The sequence below is a fragment of the Ylistrum balloti genome, unplaced genomic scaffold (assembly GCF_031769215.1).
Source record: "Ylistrum balloti isolate Yb309-2 unplaced genomic scaffold, AGI_CSIRO_Ybal_v1 Utg369876, whole genome shotgun sequence".
NCBI lineage: Eukaryota > Metazoa > Mollusca > Bivalvia > Pectinida > Pectinidae > Ylistrum > Ylistrum balloti.
In genome coordinates this window covers 2,027,695-2,048,355 of record NW_026782016.1, presented here as the reverse complement: position 1 = coordinate 2,048,355, position 20,661 = coordinate 2,027,695, and the positions used below count along the sequence as shown (strand labels likewise).

The 20,661-nt window shown below is 36.2% G+C and overlaps 1 protein-coding gene across 1 annotated transcript; it reads left to right on the top strand.

Annotated features, from left to right (window-relative positions):
• Positions 1 to 215: 215 nt before the first annotated feature.
• On the top strand, positions 216 to 20,374 carry LOC132546157 (sodium-dependent multivitamin transporter-like). Its single transcript, XM_060209864.1, has 16 exons — positions 216 to 569; positions 2,357 to 2,425; positions 3,183 to 3,234; positions 3,471 to 3,538; positions 4,151 to 4,231; positions 6,331 to 6,404; positions 6,598 to 6,735; positions 9,513 to 9,648; positions 11,101 to 11,189; positions 11,943 to 12,055; positions 13,268 to 13,338; positions 15,635 to 15,721; positions 16,027 to 16,205; positions 16,308 to 16,411; positions 17,219 to 17,340; positions 18,529 to 20,374. Exons 1-16 carry the CDS (start codon positions 216 to 218, stop codon positions 18,604 to 18,606), a joined length of 1,815 nt encoding a protein of 604 aa, XP_060065847.1. The 3' UTR covers positions 18,607 to 20,374.
• The last annotated feature ends 287 nt before the right edge of the window (positions 20,375 to 20,661 follow it).

Below are 20,661 nucleotides of genomic sequence, written 5' to 3'. Positions count from 1 at the left end.
CTGGAAAAGTAAAAAAAAAACGGTAAATTTTACTAATTACAAGCATTAATGGTATTGAAAAAGATATACATACTGATATCTACATATACGTTAACATAAAATAAAAACCTGCTCATACTTAAATAACTGACTGAATGCTGGCCCTACGCTAGCATATAGTGTTTACTACAAGTAGTGAGGGAGGCACACACTTACTCACTCAGCCTGAACGCACCATGTCGTCTGCTCCAGCCGAATCCCCAGGGTTCGTGGTGGTGGATTATGTACTGTTTGCTTGTGTTATCGCTATTTCTATTGGAATCGGCATATTCCATGCCTGTGCAGGAGGAAAACAGAAAACCAGTCTGGAGTATCATTTGGGGAATCGGAAAATACAGACATTCCCTCTCATCCTTTCGATGCTGGTCACCACGCAGTCGTCCATCTTGATGCTCGGTATCCCCGCCGAGACCTATCTTTATGGTGGTGTTTTATTATTTTCGTCATTTGGATTTTTCCTATCATATTTGATCGGGGCTAGGATTGTGGTTCCAATGCTTTATCCTTTAAAGCTAACGACAGTAAACGAGGCAAGTATTCCTCATGATACACACATAGAAAAAAGAAAAAAAAGGTTAATAATTCGGAAATCCTCCGATACATATATACACACGATAGAAAACGGTAGAGGCGTTCCCACAAGACTGTATAGAGGTCACGAAAACGAAAGCAAGCGTTTTTGCGAAATGATGAACCTCAGATAACCTTGATATTTCGCACTAACAGTAAACTATTAATGGTAAAATTAGCACAATAATTAGAGAATCTATATAAAAAAAACATTGTGAAGTATGTAGGAAAGAAATGTTTTAAATATGCGGGGAATGGGTGTGTGCATTTTAAAAAAAAATTAATGCGTTTGAGTTTATGTTATCGTTCCGCAGGATATTTACATTAATCCTATCAAATGGGTTATCAAATTATTTTTCGACAGGATGCATGATTCTTTAATTTTGAAACAAAGATAACTTTGTTGGTGCAATTTCCCGCCTTCTTTTCCAATCAACACCAAACATGAACCAGCGTCCAAAATACAGGATATTCATATCCTGTACAGACCTAATACGATAAAAATATTTTATCACTTTAAAAGCTTCTTGTCGGTTTAAGCAGAGAAGTTCTACAGTACAAATATATAGAAAGTACGGAACAAGTGGTTGTTATCACTAGAGGTAGTTATTTTCAGACGTTACGAAAGAAAACTCGAGTTTTAGCGACTATTTTGGTTTTATTTAGCTTTATATTTAGCTATCGAGTGTGAAAGAAATGTACAAACAACCTTTTGTGTAACCTGTAATGAAATGCTAACTATTGCGCAAAACTGACAATTTCAGAAATTCATTAAAAAGGATATGGAATTATAACAATTTAACCCAGAATTTTACAAGTAATTAACAGGTTCACTGCCTTCAAAACAGTGAATGATAAAATCTATATAGAAATTGAAATATTACAAAAACAGTCCTGAACTACGTTTTGAATTTCCGTGATTGCGTAAAGCACTCTTCTAGTAAAAGTTCATTGCGTCAGCCAATCAAAACGCGTTTACTGTTTATTCGACATGTGGTATAAACTTCGTTTATAAAACAACTGTAATGATTAACTGATGCCTAAGGTGTTGATTAACATCCACCTATTGTGGTAGAAATACATGTTTCTAATACATATGCTATGCTATCCCATGGGAGCACCACGACGCCTACCGGCTTTATGGGACTTACCAAGATTAACCCACAATTTTGTGTACTGTCACTGTCCCATTTTTCGCATACCAGAGGTCTCGTAAGGTTCCAAGTCTAAACAAGGTAGCCTAGCTTCCAATTAGTTTGTCTGAACCATTCTTCTGGCTCTCATCAACACCAGACCGATACAATACTACTATCCGTAATTTTAGAAGCTGTTTGATTTCCAGTGACTAAGTGACCAGTATTTGTCATGTCCATAAGACAAATCTCAGTTTAACAGTTTCCTAACAAAAATATAGTCCGTCATGAAACTCATTAGAATGTTTAACGTTAACTACCTCTAAACCCATTATCGAAAACTCTGCTACTAATTACAAGTAAGAAAGAGAGTTTGGTATTGTAGACTGTGAAACGTGGGACGCACAAATGAGTGAAAACTGTTTCCACAAATGATACATACTGTGTAAGTTTACCTGTTAGCAAGAAATGCCTACACACCTACCTAGACTTAATGTAGGAATGTATTGCCCGATTAAGGTTTTGTTGATTGAGTCCGTTTAGTATGTTGATGAATGACATTGTGGTTTGCTGGTGTACTAGACAGCTCAATTTATCTTTGTCTTTTTTATCAGTATTATCAGCGGCGATACAATGGAAAGGCTGTGAGGCTATTTATAGCGACGTGTATGATACTTCTGAATGTAAGTAAGATGGAGTTTTGTTAAATACATGTGATTAGTTATCTAAATAACAATCGCTTTTATTAGGTCGCTTGAGCATAGGTGATAGGTCATGGGGACATATTGCGATCGTTCTTTATCCGTCATTACGCGTCATGTGTTAAATGTTTCTAGTAAATATGGTTAAATATGGACAAAATTTTATGTAATATACAGAGTTATGGCCCTTTTGCAGTTTTATCACCATTGAACATTGTAAACACGATAACTTGAGTAAATATCAACGGATTTTAATGGGAAAATGTAGTATGCAGCCTTGTATCATTAATCTCTTGGCAGAGTACTCTAACGTGTTGCTACTGATTCCATATTAACCAACAGAATTATGACCATTTGTAATTTGAGTTCGGTTGAGACTGGAGAGGTGATCGTTTAAGCTCGTGGGTCTCCTGTTTTATGTAACGTACTATTAACAGCTAAGATCATTTAAGGATGCTAACCCTAGTGATTTTACTTGATGACGAGTTTAACTGACAGTGCTACATCAGAAACGAATGAGAATTACTCAAGGCACTCGCTGTTATTGCTAAAATACATCTATTTTGTAAATGGCATGCCGTGCTATTAAATGCAAAATCCTTGCATATTGTTTTAAAAGTAATATACAGTTTTCATGACTGGTAGGGGTATTGAATTCTACGAACTGATAAAATATAATTCACAATGTAGTATACCTAAACTAAGACAATGTTTGTTTTTTATTTGACCTGTATTACAGGGAATTTACACGGGTGTAGTTGTTATGGGACAGGCGGTTGCCATGGAAGGCGGTGAGTGTTTTGTGTGTACCCATTAGGGAAGTAGATGTAATATACTAGTAAATGAATACTTTTCAATCAGATAAAAACATGCTGAATTGTTCCGAAGCATTTGATTTTTTTTCTTTTTTGTTTTTATAATTTAAAAAAAATCTTATTAATTTATTTTTCCTTTGAGCAGTCTGGTGACTTTTCTGCTTTACTGCAATGCTTTGATTTGTAACAAATTCACCATTTTGTTTTTACAGTCACCCGTATCCCCAAGTGGGTCTCCATACTAGCTGTATCATCGGCTGCTGTTTTGTATACGTCTATAGTAAGTATATGCTAACCACATGCCGCTCCCGCCAAACAGTTTAAAACAGTTTGTGTGCTGTGATATATTCCGCGATAGACGAACAAGAAAGCTCAGTTTTATCACTGACATAGAAAACAATTCTAATCCGTGCGTGGTTTTATTTTTTTCAAATGTATGTATTATTATGTGTACCGACCTCGTCCATAGGATTCCACCTTTCAATTATGATGTGTATTGTAGTAAGGATTTCATCCGCTCAAACTGACCAAAATTCCAAGATGCAAAACCTCTCGGCTATAGATCATCGGTATGGTTTAAAATATTCAATATAATTTTATGTCAATCCAAACGAAATGCAATTGTTTTTTTTTTTCTTAATTTTGTATTGTTTCTAATACACGATTGTGGTTGATATATATGTATTGAATGACAAATACATCATAGATGTAACATTTGTAGGAATGACCACCATTGATACCAATGATTTACGTGAATGTACGTATGCAGGAATAATAAACCGGAACTCAAGTAAATAACATCTTTTTAATATGAATAAAGAATAAGACACTGGAGATCCAGACAAAGGGTACATCTTACACCTGCTATCATTTTCCTACCTTTATATGACAGGGAGGTATCAAGGCAGTTATTTGGACTGACGTGTTCCAGTGCACCATCATGTTATTCGGAATATTATCGGTCATCATCAAGGTAATTATCACATCATGTTCTTTGGAATACTCTCGTCACCATTAAATTAACAATCACATAGTGTCGTTCGGAATACTCTCGGTCTCTATCAACGTATAAAAAACGCATCATGTAGTTCGGAATACTGTCGGTCATCATCAACATAACAACCACATCATGTCGTTCGGAATAGTCTCGGTCATCATCAACATATCAATCATATCATGCCGTTCGGAATACCCTCGGTCATGTATATTGTTCTGAGAGATATCACTTAATGGTTATCTTCGGAATAATTCCGATCGTCCGCGTACAGAAAAAGGATCGCGGGGAGGGAGTCTAGGTATGAACGACTAGTGATGATCATAATATTTCACCGTTATTACAACCAAAAGATTGAAACGACAGAGTTTCTTTTATTCTGAATGGAATTATAATTGATAGAATTGCAAGTGATTTACTGGCGATTCCTATAAAACCTGACATTGGAGTTTTCCCAGAAGGACATATTGTAATTGTATTGACTATAATTATATTAGGAAAATACTTATTGTTTACATTAACATTACTACCACGTTTTGGGGCAATAGAATTGAACTAACCGCTAATAATGAGCGCAAACGTTGTTCTAATACAATGTAGTGCAAATACAAATCCAGTTAAAGGACAGACGAAACATGGAATAACTATCTAAAAGATTGTGACGTCACAGCAGGACCAGTTTCAATTATAGTCACATCATTATACTGTTAGTCTAGTTCTGTTGAAATGGGGCGGTGGTTATAGATATCAGTAAATGGCAGGGAAATCCCTATGATAAAACGGATACAGCTGAAAACTATCAGCAGTACACGGACCGACATGTACCGGATGTTGAACCTACAGTCTGTAGAGTTCAAAATGCCCAGTTTCGGAATCTCCTGTCAAGTATAAAACAATTAGATGAAATTAAGAAAGATACCATATATTTCACTCATACCTAATAGTACAAATCTTAGTCTTCGAATCTCATGATGTTGTACGTAAAGCAAATGTAGTGATAAAAACAAACATGACCAAAAGAAAATTGTATGCTGAAGTAAACCACAACTTAATCTTTAATAAAGAAGAGAAAACTAGATCAAGTATGCAACATGTTGATATTTATAACAATCATCTTGCTATCATGCAATTAAATCTTTATCAATACTGATCCACATTTTGGCAAACTCGTCGTTTGGGTGATGTAGTCTCGTTTTCTATACACATTATTACTGTTCCTAACTAAATTAGGTTACGATCACGCTATTTATACGAAAGTATTCTCCTGGTCAAGCTGGACACTCGGTCATCCGATACGGTTTAGAACTTCAGGATTAGACGTAAGAGAGGATTGCTTACAGTGTACATGTATCTATATGAAAAAAGATTAAGTTCGTCAATATATAATTAGGTGGGCGGTGAGCACCTCTAAACCTGGTGCAGATTTGTATTCATTTAGTCTCATGCATGTTGCATAACAGGAACTGGCCCCTATCACCAAGGGGTAGTGCAGGAAACGCCTCACACTGACTTTAGATGTTAATCTAGAGGTCAAAGAAGCTTCAGAAACATGGTAGGATGATGCAGTGTGAAACTGAAGTGAGGATGTCACATTTACTATGACAATCCGTCACGCTTCATCTAAGTTATATCCAGGAAAGGTTTTGACTTTTTACCCACTCATTTTATGTCTTGTAATAATAATAATATTAAAACAAATGTTATTTTCCTACCATTAACGTTAACCTCATGACATACATTATCTTTTGTATTAATATTGAAGATGGAAACAAGATCTGAAGTCGATTACTGAACATGTCCAAACTGCATCTGCCTTATCAAATATATCGCTGCCCATGCATAACTCCCACGCGATCATCATCATCATTGTCATCATCATAATCATCATCATCATCTCTCTCTCTCTCTTTCTTACTCTCCCTACATTTCATCCTCCCTGTCCCTCAAAGCCTCCTGGACATTCATTTAAGCATTAAGACATCTTCCTTTTCATAGGTATTTCCTAAGCTGACTTCCTGTCACCTAGTTTTTATATCTCCCTATCAGTGTAGTACCGTAGTTCATATAACTGCTTACAGGGTACAATAGACGCAGGAGGGTCGGCCTATGTCTGGGAGGTCAATACGGCTACAGACAGACTGGATATCTTCAAGTGAGTAAACTAGACATAGTTGACATCTTTGTGTCAGTGTTATGTGGTATACATACTGACTGTATATCTCGTTATCTTGTCATATTTATACAGCACCTGCCATATTTTACGGCATTTCTTGATTTTGACTAGAAAGAATCAATGTAAATAATACTTCGTTACATCGACCTTGACCTTTTGATGTATGCTGCAGCTTTGACCCTGATCCGTTAGTCCAGTACACCATTTGGAGTCTCGTCATTGGTGGAACATTTAAACTTTTTTTCGTGGTTGTCAAACAGAGTGCTATCCAGCGTATGAGTTCATGCCAGACGCAGCGAGAGGCAACGAAGTAAGTATTCCAGTACTTGTTGTCCCTGCCACTTTACTTGCCACAAACCATTGTTTTATTTCACTTGCCCTCGCATGCTCTATTGTCACACTGATGCTCTCAGTGTCACCCTTTTCAACAGTATGACTCGTTTGTTAACTGTCATCACATTATAACACCCGAAGAAAATACAAACATGTCAACTCAATCATAATCGAAACTCAAATTCCTTAAAAATTACGGCAATTTATAAACACAAAAGACAGATTTACACACAGAAAAAGTACAGTGAGAGTAAGACCAGATGTTCCGGATGAAAAGGCGTCTTCTGTTTCATCGACGACGCTCGCCAGGTAAATCTGGCCCAATCTAAGTAAATGATATCATGTACTGAAATGAGAACCGGTTACCAACAGGCAAATTAACGAGCATCAGCGTATATATTTTCTGGGATTCCTTATACTATACAGTATACCTAATAGTTGTTACCACAAGGTACTCCGAGTGTAATATATAACGGTGTCGGCTGTCAGTATCTTTAATACACTTATAGCCCTTTTATCAAGTCTATACATTATTCATGGATGTAAGAAATGTATCATCCTCGGGCTTCATCCTAGGTTGATACATATTTCTGGGGCCCGCGGACAAAATCAAGACTACTGGTTTTATTCATAAAATTATATTCTTCTGTAAAATCTTTTTAACGTAAAGTATGTGATATACGGTGGCTGGGAACACTCATAAAAATGCTGCGTTAGGGAACACGGCTCTATTGGTTGCGAATTCAATAAGACGCCATACATGGTAACGCTATATTACTGCAAAGGAACTAAGTGTTATTGAGTTCAGACGAAAAGTAACTGCGTACGGTCAATATAGTACCATTCGAGAACATTCGGCAGGATGGATATGGTTTATGATTTTTTTTTATAAACTTTATTTATTTTACAACAATTGCGGAGCTAGTTTTTCCAACTTATCTTAATCACTCTTGTTGGCTATGATAGTGTAATAAGATACTTATTTCATTGAAGGAAAAGTTCGATATCGAGTTTCTAAAACGTCCGTTCATTATTTGTATAAAATCTGCACTAAAACTGTGTATTACAGCAACTCTTCAGTTTAGCTGCATTATTGATGGGGTAATTATTGATGGGGAGTAATTATTGATGGGGAGGCATTATTGATGGGGAGTCATCATTGATGGGGAGTCATCATTGATGGTGAGTCATTATTGATGGGGAGATGGGGAGTCATTATTGATGGGGGTCATAATTGATGAGTAGTCATTATTGATGGGGAGTCATTATTGATGGTGAGTCATAATTGATGGGGAGTCATTATTGATGGGGAGTCATCATTGATGGGGAGTCATCATTGATGGTGAGTCATTATTGATGGGGAGATGGGGAGTCATTATTGATGGGGGTCATAATTGGTGGGAGTGATGGGGAGTCATTATTGATGGGGAGTCATTATTGATGGGGGTCATAATTGATGAGGAGTCATTATTGATGGGGAGTCATTATTGATGGGGGTAATTATTGATGGGGAGTAATTATTGATGGGGGTAATTATTGATGGGGAGTAATTATTGATGGGGAGTCATTATTGATGGGGGTCATAATTGATGAGGAGTCATTATTGATGGGGAGTCATTATTGATGGTGAGTCATTATTGATGGGGGTCATAATTGATGAGGAGTCATTATTGATGGGGAGTCATTATTGATGGGGGTAATTATTGATGGGGAGTAATTATTGATTGATGGGGAGTAATTATTGATGGGGAGTCATCATTGATGATGGTGAGTCATTATTGATGGGGAGATGGGGAGTCATTATTGATGGGGGTCATAATTGATGAGGAGTCATTATTGATGGGGAGTCATTATTGATGGTGAGTCATTATTGATGGGGGTCATAATTGATGAGGAGTCATTATTGATGGTGAGTCATTATTGATGGGGGTCATAATTGATGATGAGGCATTATTGATGGTGAGTCATTATTGATGGGGGTCATAATTGATGAGGAGTCATTATTGATGGGGAGTCATCATTGATTGCTTGGGAGTCATTATTGATTGATGGGGAGTCATTATTGATTGATGGGGAGTCATTATAGATGGGGAGTCATTATTGATGGGGGTCATAATTGATGGGGAGTCATTATTGATGGGGAGTCATCATTGATTGATGGGGAGTCATTATTGATTGATGGGGAGTCATTATTGATTGATGGGGAGTCATTATTGATGGGGAGTCATCATTGATGGGGGTCATAATTGATGGGGAGTCATTATTGATGGGGAGTCATTATTGATGGGGAGTCATTATTGATTGATAGGGAGTCATCATTGACTGATGGGGAGTCATCATTGATGGGGAGTCATTATTGATGGGGAGTCATTATTGGGAGTAATTGACTACATTTTGAATGACCCCTTTCATTGTTCTATTGGGGGAAATCAATGCCTATAAGAACCTGAAGTTGAGCCAGAACAATACGAAACAGAAGAACCTGTTCTGTGGTAATAGTCTTACGGAATACTATGATTAGTACCTAAGTTGACTTGAAATGGACAAAGTAGGAACCATTTATTTGTACATTTATCTGAGTAAACTGGCAGTATATTCTTGTTTATAATGAGAAATCATACTGTGTTCCAATGCAATAATAAATATATTTTATGGTGTCCGTTCCAGCCACCGTTATTATTTAGTTAGTTAGTTATAAATAGTTAGTAAAGTACATCATTTGTCATTTCGTTCTTGCTGTGTCAATGTTAACAGTGTGTACCTGTTATCTGGTCCCGCCTTCTTGTTGACCATGAGTCTCGCCTGTGGGGAAGGATTGGTGGCATATGCCTACTTCACGTCAAAAGGATGTGACCCACTCAAGTCTAAAATTGTACCTAACCCAAATCAAGTAAGTCAAATTAAATTAACTCAACGCACATCAGGTTTCTCGTGTTCCCGCGAGTCTGGAATGTAAATCTGAAAATCTGAATGGTAATCTTTGAATCATTACTATACAATATAAAAATTAAAAAAAACTACTGATGAATTAAACGCCTTTTTCTTTTGTTTACTTGCAGCTGTATATTACCAGCACCTGAATTATAAACTATTTAGATTCCGACGATCTAAAGAACATCGTTAACGATCTTATAAAACACACCTTTCTGTATGTCTAAATTCCCTAGCTTAGTCGAATCATTCTGTTTTTCTGAAGCACAGTCGATTTTCTTATATAGGACGTCAGTCGATGAACTCTAGACCAATATCAAAAAGTCTATAAAACGTCAAAATGATTCGTACTACCATGATCCTCTGCAAAATTGAATGAAGAATACCTTTGATTTTGGATTTTCTTTGGCATTTGTTCAGTGCAAAATTTGGATATTAACATCTAAGTGTATATTGTGTCTATACTTAATCACTATTTATTTGAAACATACTTCGAGAAATTATAATGCTATATATGTTTCTGGGTAACGCTAGTTACAATGACATTCTAGAAGATATTTTATTTGGATATTGTTCAAAAGACATGCAAATGAATAGCACCTTTCAGTACAAATAACGAGACGGCAAAGCCAGACAATTAAGTAACTGTATCATACAGCTATTTTGTCCAACTAGAACTCGTCAATGATGTTTAGGCCCTAGATTTTGAAAACTACGAGGCGACTTAGGAGCAGACAATTAGTCGAAAGAAATGTTAAAATCTAGATGGGGAGGTGTACTAACCCTAGAATTACAAATTGCAATTAACAAATTAAATCAGACACAAGGTATAAAAAAGTTGTTATTTCGTACTTCAGTACAACCATACCAAAGAAGAAACATGCTCTATTCGAATATTCGTAGTTCTTTCTCGTTCGACTATTAAATATATAATTAGATATTTTATTCCGGTTTATTTCTAAAAATCGACATAGTAGTGATTACGTTTTATATTCCAAAGTGATTTTTGATTGGTTGGTTGGTTAATAGTTGGCAAAAGCTGTTCACAACAAGCGATGTTAAGCGGTATTGTTATTATATTTTAATACTTTTCATATAAATAAACTGAATGTGATGCCGGTTAATTCACCTAAATGTGCATTTTCATAAAGGCATATACCCTTCACCGAAATCTTGTTCAACTGTATGACTTTGCATATTGTATTTCATCTAAGGAACATTTATTCAGGTGAAAGTAACACCAATAATCTTCGTAAGGGTGTTGTCTTACCTGACATTACGAGATAAAAGGCAGACACATTGAATTAATGAATATATAATAGAAAGATGGTCGTTGGTAATGTATTCATAATGATATGAAAAACGCTTCCTTAGGTGAATTTTATGTAATTGTCACTCTTTTCTGTTCCAGTTATTACCTTACATGGTCGTCAACATATTTCAGAACTTCCCAGGGATGTCCGGGATGTTCCTTGCGGCTGTCGTGTCAGCATCATTAAGGTACCATATATCACCAACCAACCCCCTCCCCTACCCAGTCAGTAGTTCCTGTATATCAACATATTTTGTGCGGGATTAATGATGTAGACATTCTAAGTATGCAAGATTACAGACCATTTGGAGAAAAGCTGTTTTTTTTTTACATGAATTAAACCTAGTCCCGTATTGTTTTTCCTTCCTTCACAAAAATTACCAAAAATACATTTTTCCGGCTGTCATATATAAATAGATCACACTTTATGACAGTTTAATAATTAAATATATTATCTAGTAACAATTTACTCAATCATTTAATTTACTGTATATAAAATACAACAAATCCCGGTTGAAAAAAATTATACCAACATGTGAACGAAATCATAATCCAAACTCAAATTCAACTACTGAAAAAAACTAGGAGAATGAGACCAGGTGTTTTGGAAGAGTAAGCGTCCTCTGCGTCATTGGCAACACCTGGCATGCAAATCTGGGTCAATCCAAGTAGGTAATGTCATGTTCTAACGATCATCAAAACACGTCCAGCTTCATATCACACAAAGAGATAGAATGAATTCTCACATTGATGACCCATAATTTTCATTAACCCGCATCTTTTGAACTCAAGCGTTAGAGTTGTACACATTGCTTATACTTTTACAACTAGTATACTGTTTGGGTTTCCACGGACGTCTCTATTTTCCATCATGTCTCTATATCTTATTCTGGCGGTCTGATGCGTTTACCTGTTGACAAATCTACGTGTTTGTCTTGCAGTTCCGTCTCATCCAGTTTGGCCAGTATGTCATCAATCACACACGAGGACTTCATCAAACCACACTTCCCAAGACTTTCGGATACCACCGTCACCCTTCTGTCAAAATTTTCAGGTAGTTATCACAACATTTATAATGACGGGAAATTACCTTTTAGTTGATTATCATGAAAACATTTATAAATCTACATGTTTGCCAAATTGAAGTTGTTAAGAAGATATTATCATAATCATGTGATCGTCTTTAAGAGATGAAAGTCTCTGTTATTATCTTTTTCTGGTTGTTATAACGTTTTTTAGCCCGTAAAACTGTCAGGCCAATTTTACCCCGTTTAATTCAACAAATGAATCAGTGACCTATTTCAAATGAATTAGATGCAGTTTAATTCACTGGTTGACTCTACTGTATCTTACTCTAAATTATGATTAGATGTTGTTCACTTGTGTGCCTTTTGTAAAATCTTCTAATGAATTGTCTTATCAGTAATCATAATCTTGGATACAGAAATGATTGTTATAGTGACAGTCATGATTGTCATAATCTCAGGAATGGTTGTTCATTTTTATGCGGTCTCGAGAAATATTTTCCGTGTTGATAAAGTATTATCAACATTCAATAATTTTTGCGTGTATATGTCGCTTTAAGACTGTCTGAGCACTTTCAGTGAAGTTACCGAAACGATAATACTCTATTGATGGGCAGGTGCCAATATGACCCAATCAGATTAAATATATGTCCGTATTATAACATACCAAGGTCACGCTACAGATCAATCCTCAAGCAATCCAGGGAATTTACATTGAATATAATAAGTCATGCAACGTATGTATGGTAGTCATGGTAACACAATTGTTGTGAAGTGAACATATATTTTCAAACGACGGCATGTAATTTTCTCTTTAAGTACATAGTTTCGTGCATTTTACAATGTGAATACGTGATTTGACAATAACATTGACTGAGACGTTTTTAGTCATAACTTTATTCATATATACTTACCTGAGTCCTCTGACAGCACCAGCTTCCATCGGGTGCCAACCGCTCTAAAGTCGTGTTTTAACAAAAATTATACAAGTCTGTGATAATGAAGGAAGGAAGGAGGGGGAGAAAAGTTTTGCATGAACTCCCGACACCATTTACGTTACTTTCAATAAACTCAATGTTACCTTTTCCATATTATCTATCTGCTTTATATATAACGTTTCCTCTCTCATGACATGAAAGTAATTTAGATAGGATGTGTTGAAGGGGGTTAGGTGGCCGACCTCTTTCATCTGCCTGATGGAAGACTCGGACTAAAGGGCTATACTGCATGTATATTTTCAGTGGTTATATACGGAATTGTGGGTATAAGCATTTCTTTCATGGTGGCAGAATTTCCTGGATCCGTTTTCAAGGTAAGTCTTCTATTATACTGAACAAAATAAGTTAAGGATCATAAACTTGAAACAGTGCAGTTTTACATACAAATAATAATATGATTATATTTTAAATTTTAATGACAGAACATTCATTTTAGTCTTTAATTACACAAAACAAATTCATTTGTGGTAATTGCTACCAAGAGCAGATAACCCTGAGTAACAGCACCCTTGAAATCAAAGTGTAAGAGGAAGTAGAGCAAGTTAATCATGTAGACAAGGAAAACTCATCAAACTGCAATTGGCAGTTTAATAGGCAGTATGACCTCCGTTGACATCAATAACTGCCCTGCAACGTCTGCACATGCTTCTTATTAGTCGTCGGTGGCTGATCTGTGGGATGCGCTGCCATTCCTCTTGCAGAGCAATCATAAGCTGTTGGCGGTTCTGTGGCGGATTAGGTCGAGCTGAAACCCGGCGTTGCAAGGTGTCCCAAGCATGCTCGATAGGGTTCAGATCAGGGGAACGACTTGGCCAGTCCATGCGAACGATTGCTTCACGTTGAAGATAGTCGTTGACCACACGAGCACGGTGAGGACGAGCATTATCATCCATCAGAATAAAATCATGGCCAACAACTCCTGCAATGGGCCTTACTATAGGGTGTAGAATCTCGTCCCTGTATCGAACAGCTGTTGAAGATCCATTGTCTATGATGTAGAGGTCTGTATGGAAGTCAACACTGATCCCTGCCCAAACCATCACTGACCCACCACCAAAGCGATCATGCTGGACAACACAGCAGTCTGCATAGCGCTCTCCTAGGGTTCTCCATACCCTCCTCCTACCGTCATGGAAGTCAACACAAAACCTAGACTCATCTGTGAACATAACATTTCTCCAATGACGTAATTGCCAATTCAAATGATGAGTGGCCCATTGATGTCTGGATTGTCGATGACCTCTGGATAAAATTGGTCGGACTGCTGGTCTTCTAGCTCGTAAATTAGAGGCATGGAGTCTGTTTCTGATTGTCTGGGATGAAATCCTTAGATTTGTAGCACGCTGAAACTGAAGATTCAAGACAGGAGCACTCAAAAACCGCTGACGTCGTGCCGTGATGCAAATGAATCTGTCCTGTCGGGCTGTCGTACAGCGTGGTCGTCCAGATCTGGGGCGTTGACGGACGTTATTTGTCTGTTGATAGCGATTCCATAGCCTACTAATCACGCTCTGAGAAACATGAAGCTGTGCCGCCACATTTCGTTGAGTTTGACCAGCTTGAAGGAGCCCTATAGCTCGCGCGGCTTCCATATCATTTAAATGTCTTCGCATGATTAGTTTTTCAAGTTTTCGTTACAAATTGATTAAATGTTTCCAAATTCAACTTTTTTTAGCTTAGAAGTAACAGAATCAAAACCTGCAAGATTCCTCTGTAGTAATAGACCAGTCAGTTTTTCACACCACCATAGTTAACTAGAGCGGAACGGCAAGACCTTCAGATGCACGTGCTTTCACCTTTGACATGACTTTAGGTACATATTGGAGAAACTACGAGTGCAATTACCGGCAATACATGATTTGAATTTTTAAAGATATTATGGTCACAATTTATGATCCTTAACTTATTTTGTCCAGTATATATCTAACAGAAATAATGATGATATAATGCATTGTTCATTTCGATGATATTCAGGTGTCAATGTTATGTTGAATTTCTCTTGATATTTACGTATTTATGTCATTATAAGACTCGCATCATTTTAGAATGGGGTAATATGCTTGCTTTTATTATCTACTGGAGATAGTAACATGACGACTTTGTCATATATCTGACGAGTACAGAACCACGTATAACAGGAAGTTATGTAGGTCAAGGTCAGAATACAATCATGTGTTACCGCATTATTAGGTGATATTAAATCATGCAGTGACATGTCTGTGTTTATGTAACGTCGTTAATATATCGCGCCCTGCCTGTTTATACATTAAATCATCATCGAAATTGTGTCATTTTATCTTGGCTTTACGTCATCAGTAACTGAACACCTAAAGAAAATAACAACGATAGAACAACTCACCGTGATCTTCTTTTATGTATATTTTATCTTATTCTAAAACCCATTGATAAATAAGATTCCTTACTTACCTGCATCTTTCATCCGCATGCTTCAACTACATTAGAGCAAAATAAAAAAATCAATCTGACCTGTCTCTACAATTCTGCAGCTGTGAAATCATAAAGTGATTTGTTTAATTTCTATTTGAAAATGTTCTTTTACCACTGATTAACTCTTCGACCTTTGAGTAAATATTCTTCCATCTATTTTAGGTAGCTTCCAGTATGCTCTCCGTGTTTGGGGTTCCAGTTGTTGGAGTTTTTCTCTACTCGATATTCTTTCCTTCTGCTACGCAAATTGTAAGTGAAATATCATTTGCTGTTATGTGACGTCAAAGAAAGACAGATTTACTGTTTATAAGATTTTAACTAATCACCGAAATAGTTAAAGACCGTTTAACATGCAAGTCATATTTGAACGATTAGAGGATTTCCTGTCTCTGACAAATCTCGTATTACGATAGGCAGAGAAAGTAATGTGGGTAAAGAAAGTGAGTTATATATGATGTGATTTTTGTACACTGGATTGAGAGTACAGCATCTTTCTGACAATCCATACCTAATAATCTATAGGCGTATTATGTATCCTCTTTTCTTTGTATCAGGGCGCAATTATTGGGGGAGTGTTGAGCACGTGTTTGGTATTTTGGATCAATTTGGGCAGTGCCTTCAACAAAAAATTCCACCCTACCCTCCAGCCAGCCCCTATTGACCAGTGCTGGAATAGTACACTAGTCAATGTAACGACATCGGAAATTAGTTCTGTCTTCAAAATAGATGAAAGGTAAGCAAAAACTATATGTATATGTATCACATCATTGGGCTTTACATCTGAACTACATTTGAAAAGAAATTCCTTTGTAACCGCGAGTTTGCTCTATTACAGACCGGAGGGGCTAGACGCTTTGTATTCCCTTTCTAATTACTGGTTTGATGCTGTAGGACTCTGCTGTTTGCTACCAGTAGCGATTTTAGTGAGTTGTGTTGTAGGTAAGTGTTTGATTAATAATGAGTCTAGTAAATTGTAATATGTTGTATGGGACTGACTTAGCCCGCTTAATGAGTTTTGTACTGTGTTGTTTGCTACTAATACAACCTGTCTAATGCAATTTGTATTGTTGTCTATGTTATAATGTAGCCCGCCAAATGAGTTTTGTACCGTGTTGTTTGTTACTAAAATACATCACCTAATGGTTTTGTACTCTGTTGTTTGTTACCAATACAACCAGTCTTGTGTAATTTGTATTGTGGTCTATGTTGTTGATGTAGCCCGCCAAATGAGTTTTGTACTGTGTTGTTTGTTACTAAAATACATCACCTAATGGTTTTGGACTGTGTTGTTTGTTACTAATATATATCGCCAAATGAGTTTTGTACTGTGTTGTTTGTTAGTAATATATATCGCCAAATGAGTTTTGTACTGTGTTGTTTGTTACTAATATATATCGCCAAATGAGCTTTGTACTGTGTTGTTTGTTACTAATATATATCGCCAAATGAGTTTTGTACTGTGTTGTTGGTTACTAATATATATCGCCAAATGAGTTTTGTACTGTGTTGTTTGTTACTAATATATTTCGCCAAATGAGTTTTGCACTGTGTTGTTTGTTACTAATATATATCGCTAAATGAGTTTTTTGTACTTTATTGTGTGTTTGTTTGTTACTTATATAGATCACCTAATGAGTTTTGTATTATGTTGTTTGTTGCTTATATAGCCAGTCTAGGGAGTTTTGTAATAGGATATTAATGGGTGATGTTACAAAGAGATCACCGTCTGCGTTAACTATGTTACAGGTCGGCCGAAGTTTGAACACTTGGACAGTCGTTACCTGTTTAGTTTTGGAGAGAGAGTATGTCCTTGTTTACCACAGTCTGTTAGAGATGTCGTCTGTTGCGGGAATAGAACAGAAAATAAGGTAACTATTGCTGATAAAAGCTACGTTGATTAATACTTTTTACTTGATATGTTTAATTTGAGTTTGGATTATGATTATGTTGTTATGCTGGTATCTTATATTCCAGTATGTTAAGATTTCCTAACGTTTGTTACAGCAGAATTTGCAATAAAACAAAAAACAGCAATATCATCATGATCCAAACTGATGAAAAATAAACAGGGTAGAATGTGATCGAAAGAATGATTTACACGGAGAAAATAAGACCATGTGTTACGGAAGTGAAATCGTTTACTGCTTCACCGACAATACACGCCATGTGAAGTTTGGACAATCCAAGTAATATAATTTGTGATATGTTATGTTATTTTAACCTATTAAAGTATCCGAACTGGTACATAACAGTGGATCTACTGGGGACAATAATATTGAGAAATCGTATCAAAGTGGTTGGTCAAAAAAGTTCCGCATGAATGGTCATCTGGGTATTTAAACTCCCAGGCGGTGATGACTGGACCTCTAACCGACCGTATGTCTAGATACATTGTTTGAGAATGTGAGACTGTATCTTTTGTTATGTCAGCTTGTACATGGAGTAGACGTATAGACCAATATGTTAAAGAAATAATGAAACAAACTTAGTTTTGTAATCTCTTCTATGACATAAGAACAGTCGAGCCGACAGATGCTGTGGACTGTGAAATTGAAATCCTTCATGGTCTTGCCTTACAGTCTATGTTTTGATTTCAAGCCGAAAGATGACAATACTGTTGTTATCTGCCACACGTCTGAACCTGATAATTGAAAATTGTTATCTTCTCTTGGTTTTGAAAATATCTGTTAGAGTCTTGTTACGGTAAAAAGGTTGCCGTTTGTAACCAACAATTTCCCATTGCTCCCTTTTTCCATATAACTGATAGGACAAAAGACCACCTTAAGAGGACAATGATCAACACCAAAACAAGATTTGATTAATAGTGATCACAGCTTGATCTGATATTGGATATTTTATTTGTGTGATGCTTGGCAGGAAGCTTTTTTTTATTATTTTTTACTGACACGTAATCTATTCCGTAGAATTAAAAAACAATCTGTTGGTTCTACCACACCATGTCTTCTCTATACTTTATTAAACGCACGTCAAAAATACAAATATGCCTCAGCGAATTTCTCATCTTCGATACCTACTACCATTTTTCTTCATTTCAGAAACGAGAAGAGGACAATGCTGAATCTGAAAAGATGTCGGATTACAAAGACAGAGTTTCCGAGAGTACACAATTGTGATGAAAGTAAAGAACTAGTGCGCTTCTTTGTCAAAACTGCTGATGATCAACGACTTTCTCATTGCGAACGGAAACACTTTGTTTTCACACACATTAACCACCTACACCGATTTTCTATATAACAAAAGGTTCCTAGAAACTTAAACTTAAAAATCGTTTACATGCATGTCCGTAAGTATTACTCAACTGAGTCGGATTTTCTACACAAGAAACTGTATCTTTTGTAATATATAACTAGTTCAGGTACTGAACCTGTCAGATGAAATTAGGTTTTCCGGTTAGTGAAATCATCAAAAGAATTAAGGTGTTAAATACCCAGAAGTCTTAATGTCATTTTGTCCAAGTGTTATGCCATTGTCAACCAATACTTCTCGCTTTGCTATACTAACAAACATGTTTAAATAGAAAATCATTATCACACAAGGATGTCACTATGTAAACTAAATGAATTCAGCTGAACTGAATTACATATCAACACCGATGTGACATCAATGTTAACATACAATGCGAGAGTCCTGCCTGACTTTCGTTTAGACTAGATGTTATCAGAATTAAGTAAAAGTTAGAACTGATATTACACGGAAGTTAGATGACATTTACCACGCAACCCGATTTGAAACTGTGGCGATTGTCAGTATATCTATGTATCAACTAAAATGACGCTCGGTGGCGTCCAGCTGAAATATTCCTACCTCGAATTCGTTAGTAAAACAGTGGAAATTACCCCTGGATTCGGTAGTTCATGTTTTTCCCGTAATGCCCTTAATACTCACGTTGCCTTCAAGAATCCAAAATCAGTTTAAAGAAATGTTAAATAAAGTAATTGTGAGCTACGAAGATGAGATGCAGGAAGTTGTAGACTTTGTTCTGCTGCAGGCACTGTTTTTAGGTATCTCTCGACCATACCAAATTGCAGACTTAAATAAGATCTTTACACATGTGATGTAGGATGATCTCCTGACATTTTTATAATTGTACAGAAATAGAAAAAAATTATACCAGTGATCGGGAAGATGTAATTGAAACTGTAGAAATAGGAATATTTGTATTAAGAGTCTGTATGTATTTCAACAGGAATAAATATGATTATGACATTTCAAAGAACATAGAGATTTTCGAATGAAAATAATTAAGGACAAACAACACTATTCACAACAAACAGTTTTATTTGGGAATGTTTTGATTTTATCAAAAAAAAAAAGAACAAAAAAGTACTACACATACTAAACCGAGTTCACTACCACAGTATTCACAATCAAGCATATTATGTAAAAGCAACTGGGGAAAACATATATCGACTTATGGCGCATACTGGATCAACACAAGTCTGTGTTCTTACATGTCGAATGACCTATTTTTCTTCTTTACAAATAAATGCTTAAACTTGGAACAAGAATATGTCGAGCAACATCATATTCACAAACCACGATACGGGTTTCAATGTATCAGTAGAAATAAAATAACACTAAATGTGTATGCCATTATATTTACCATCTCGCCGATCTTCAAATCAGTCATTATAAAAACATCACCATTCTTTGATAATACAAATGTTAACTATAAACTGTATACAATATCACCCCCATTAGGTTGATACGGTGTATTATATCATCCTATATCATAGTCGATCATATCATCACTATGAAGATAAAAAGTGTGTAATATCACCCTCATGAGGATAGTACAATATTATATCATACTTTAGAATAGTGTTTCATATCACAACTATGTAAAATTTTGAGTACATTATTGTCTCCCATGAAAATAATATATTCTCCCACACTTCACATGTGTCTTCCTGTGTTTCTTAAAGAAATCCGTATTTCCCCTGGAAAAACATTCAACGTTGACCTCATCACCCACATTAGGTCTGCACCACCACTGTATGTAGTGTAACCATGTCGCAATTAGATAAGGTTATCAAATAAGACACTCATTTCATACAGTTAACGACTACAACATCCAATATGTTACGATAGAGAAATGTCGGAGAAAGGTATCCATCATCTTTTCTTTGCAAACCTCTAATAGCCGTTCTATTATCAAAGTACCATAT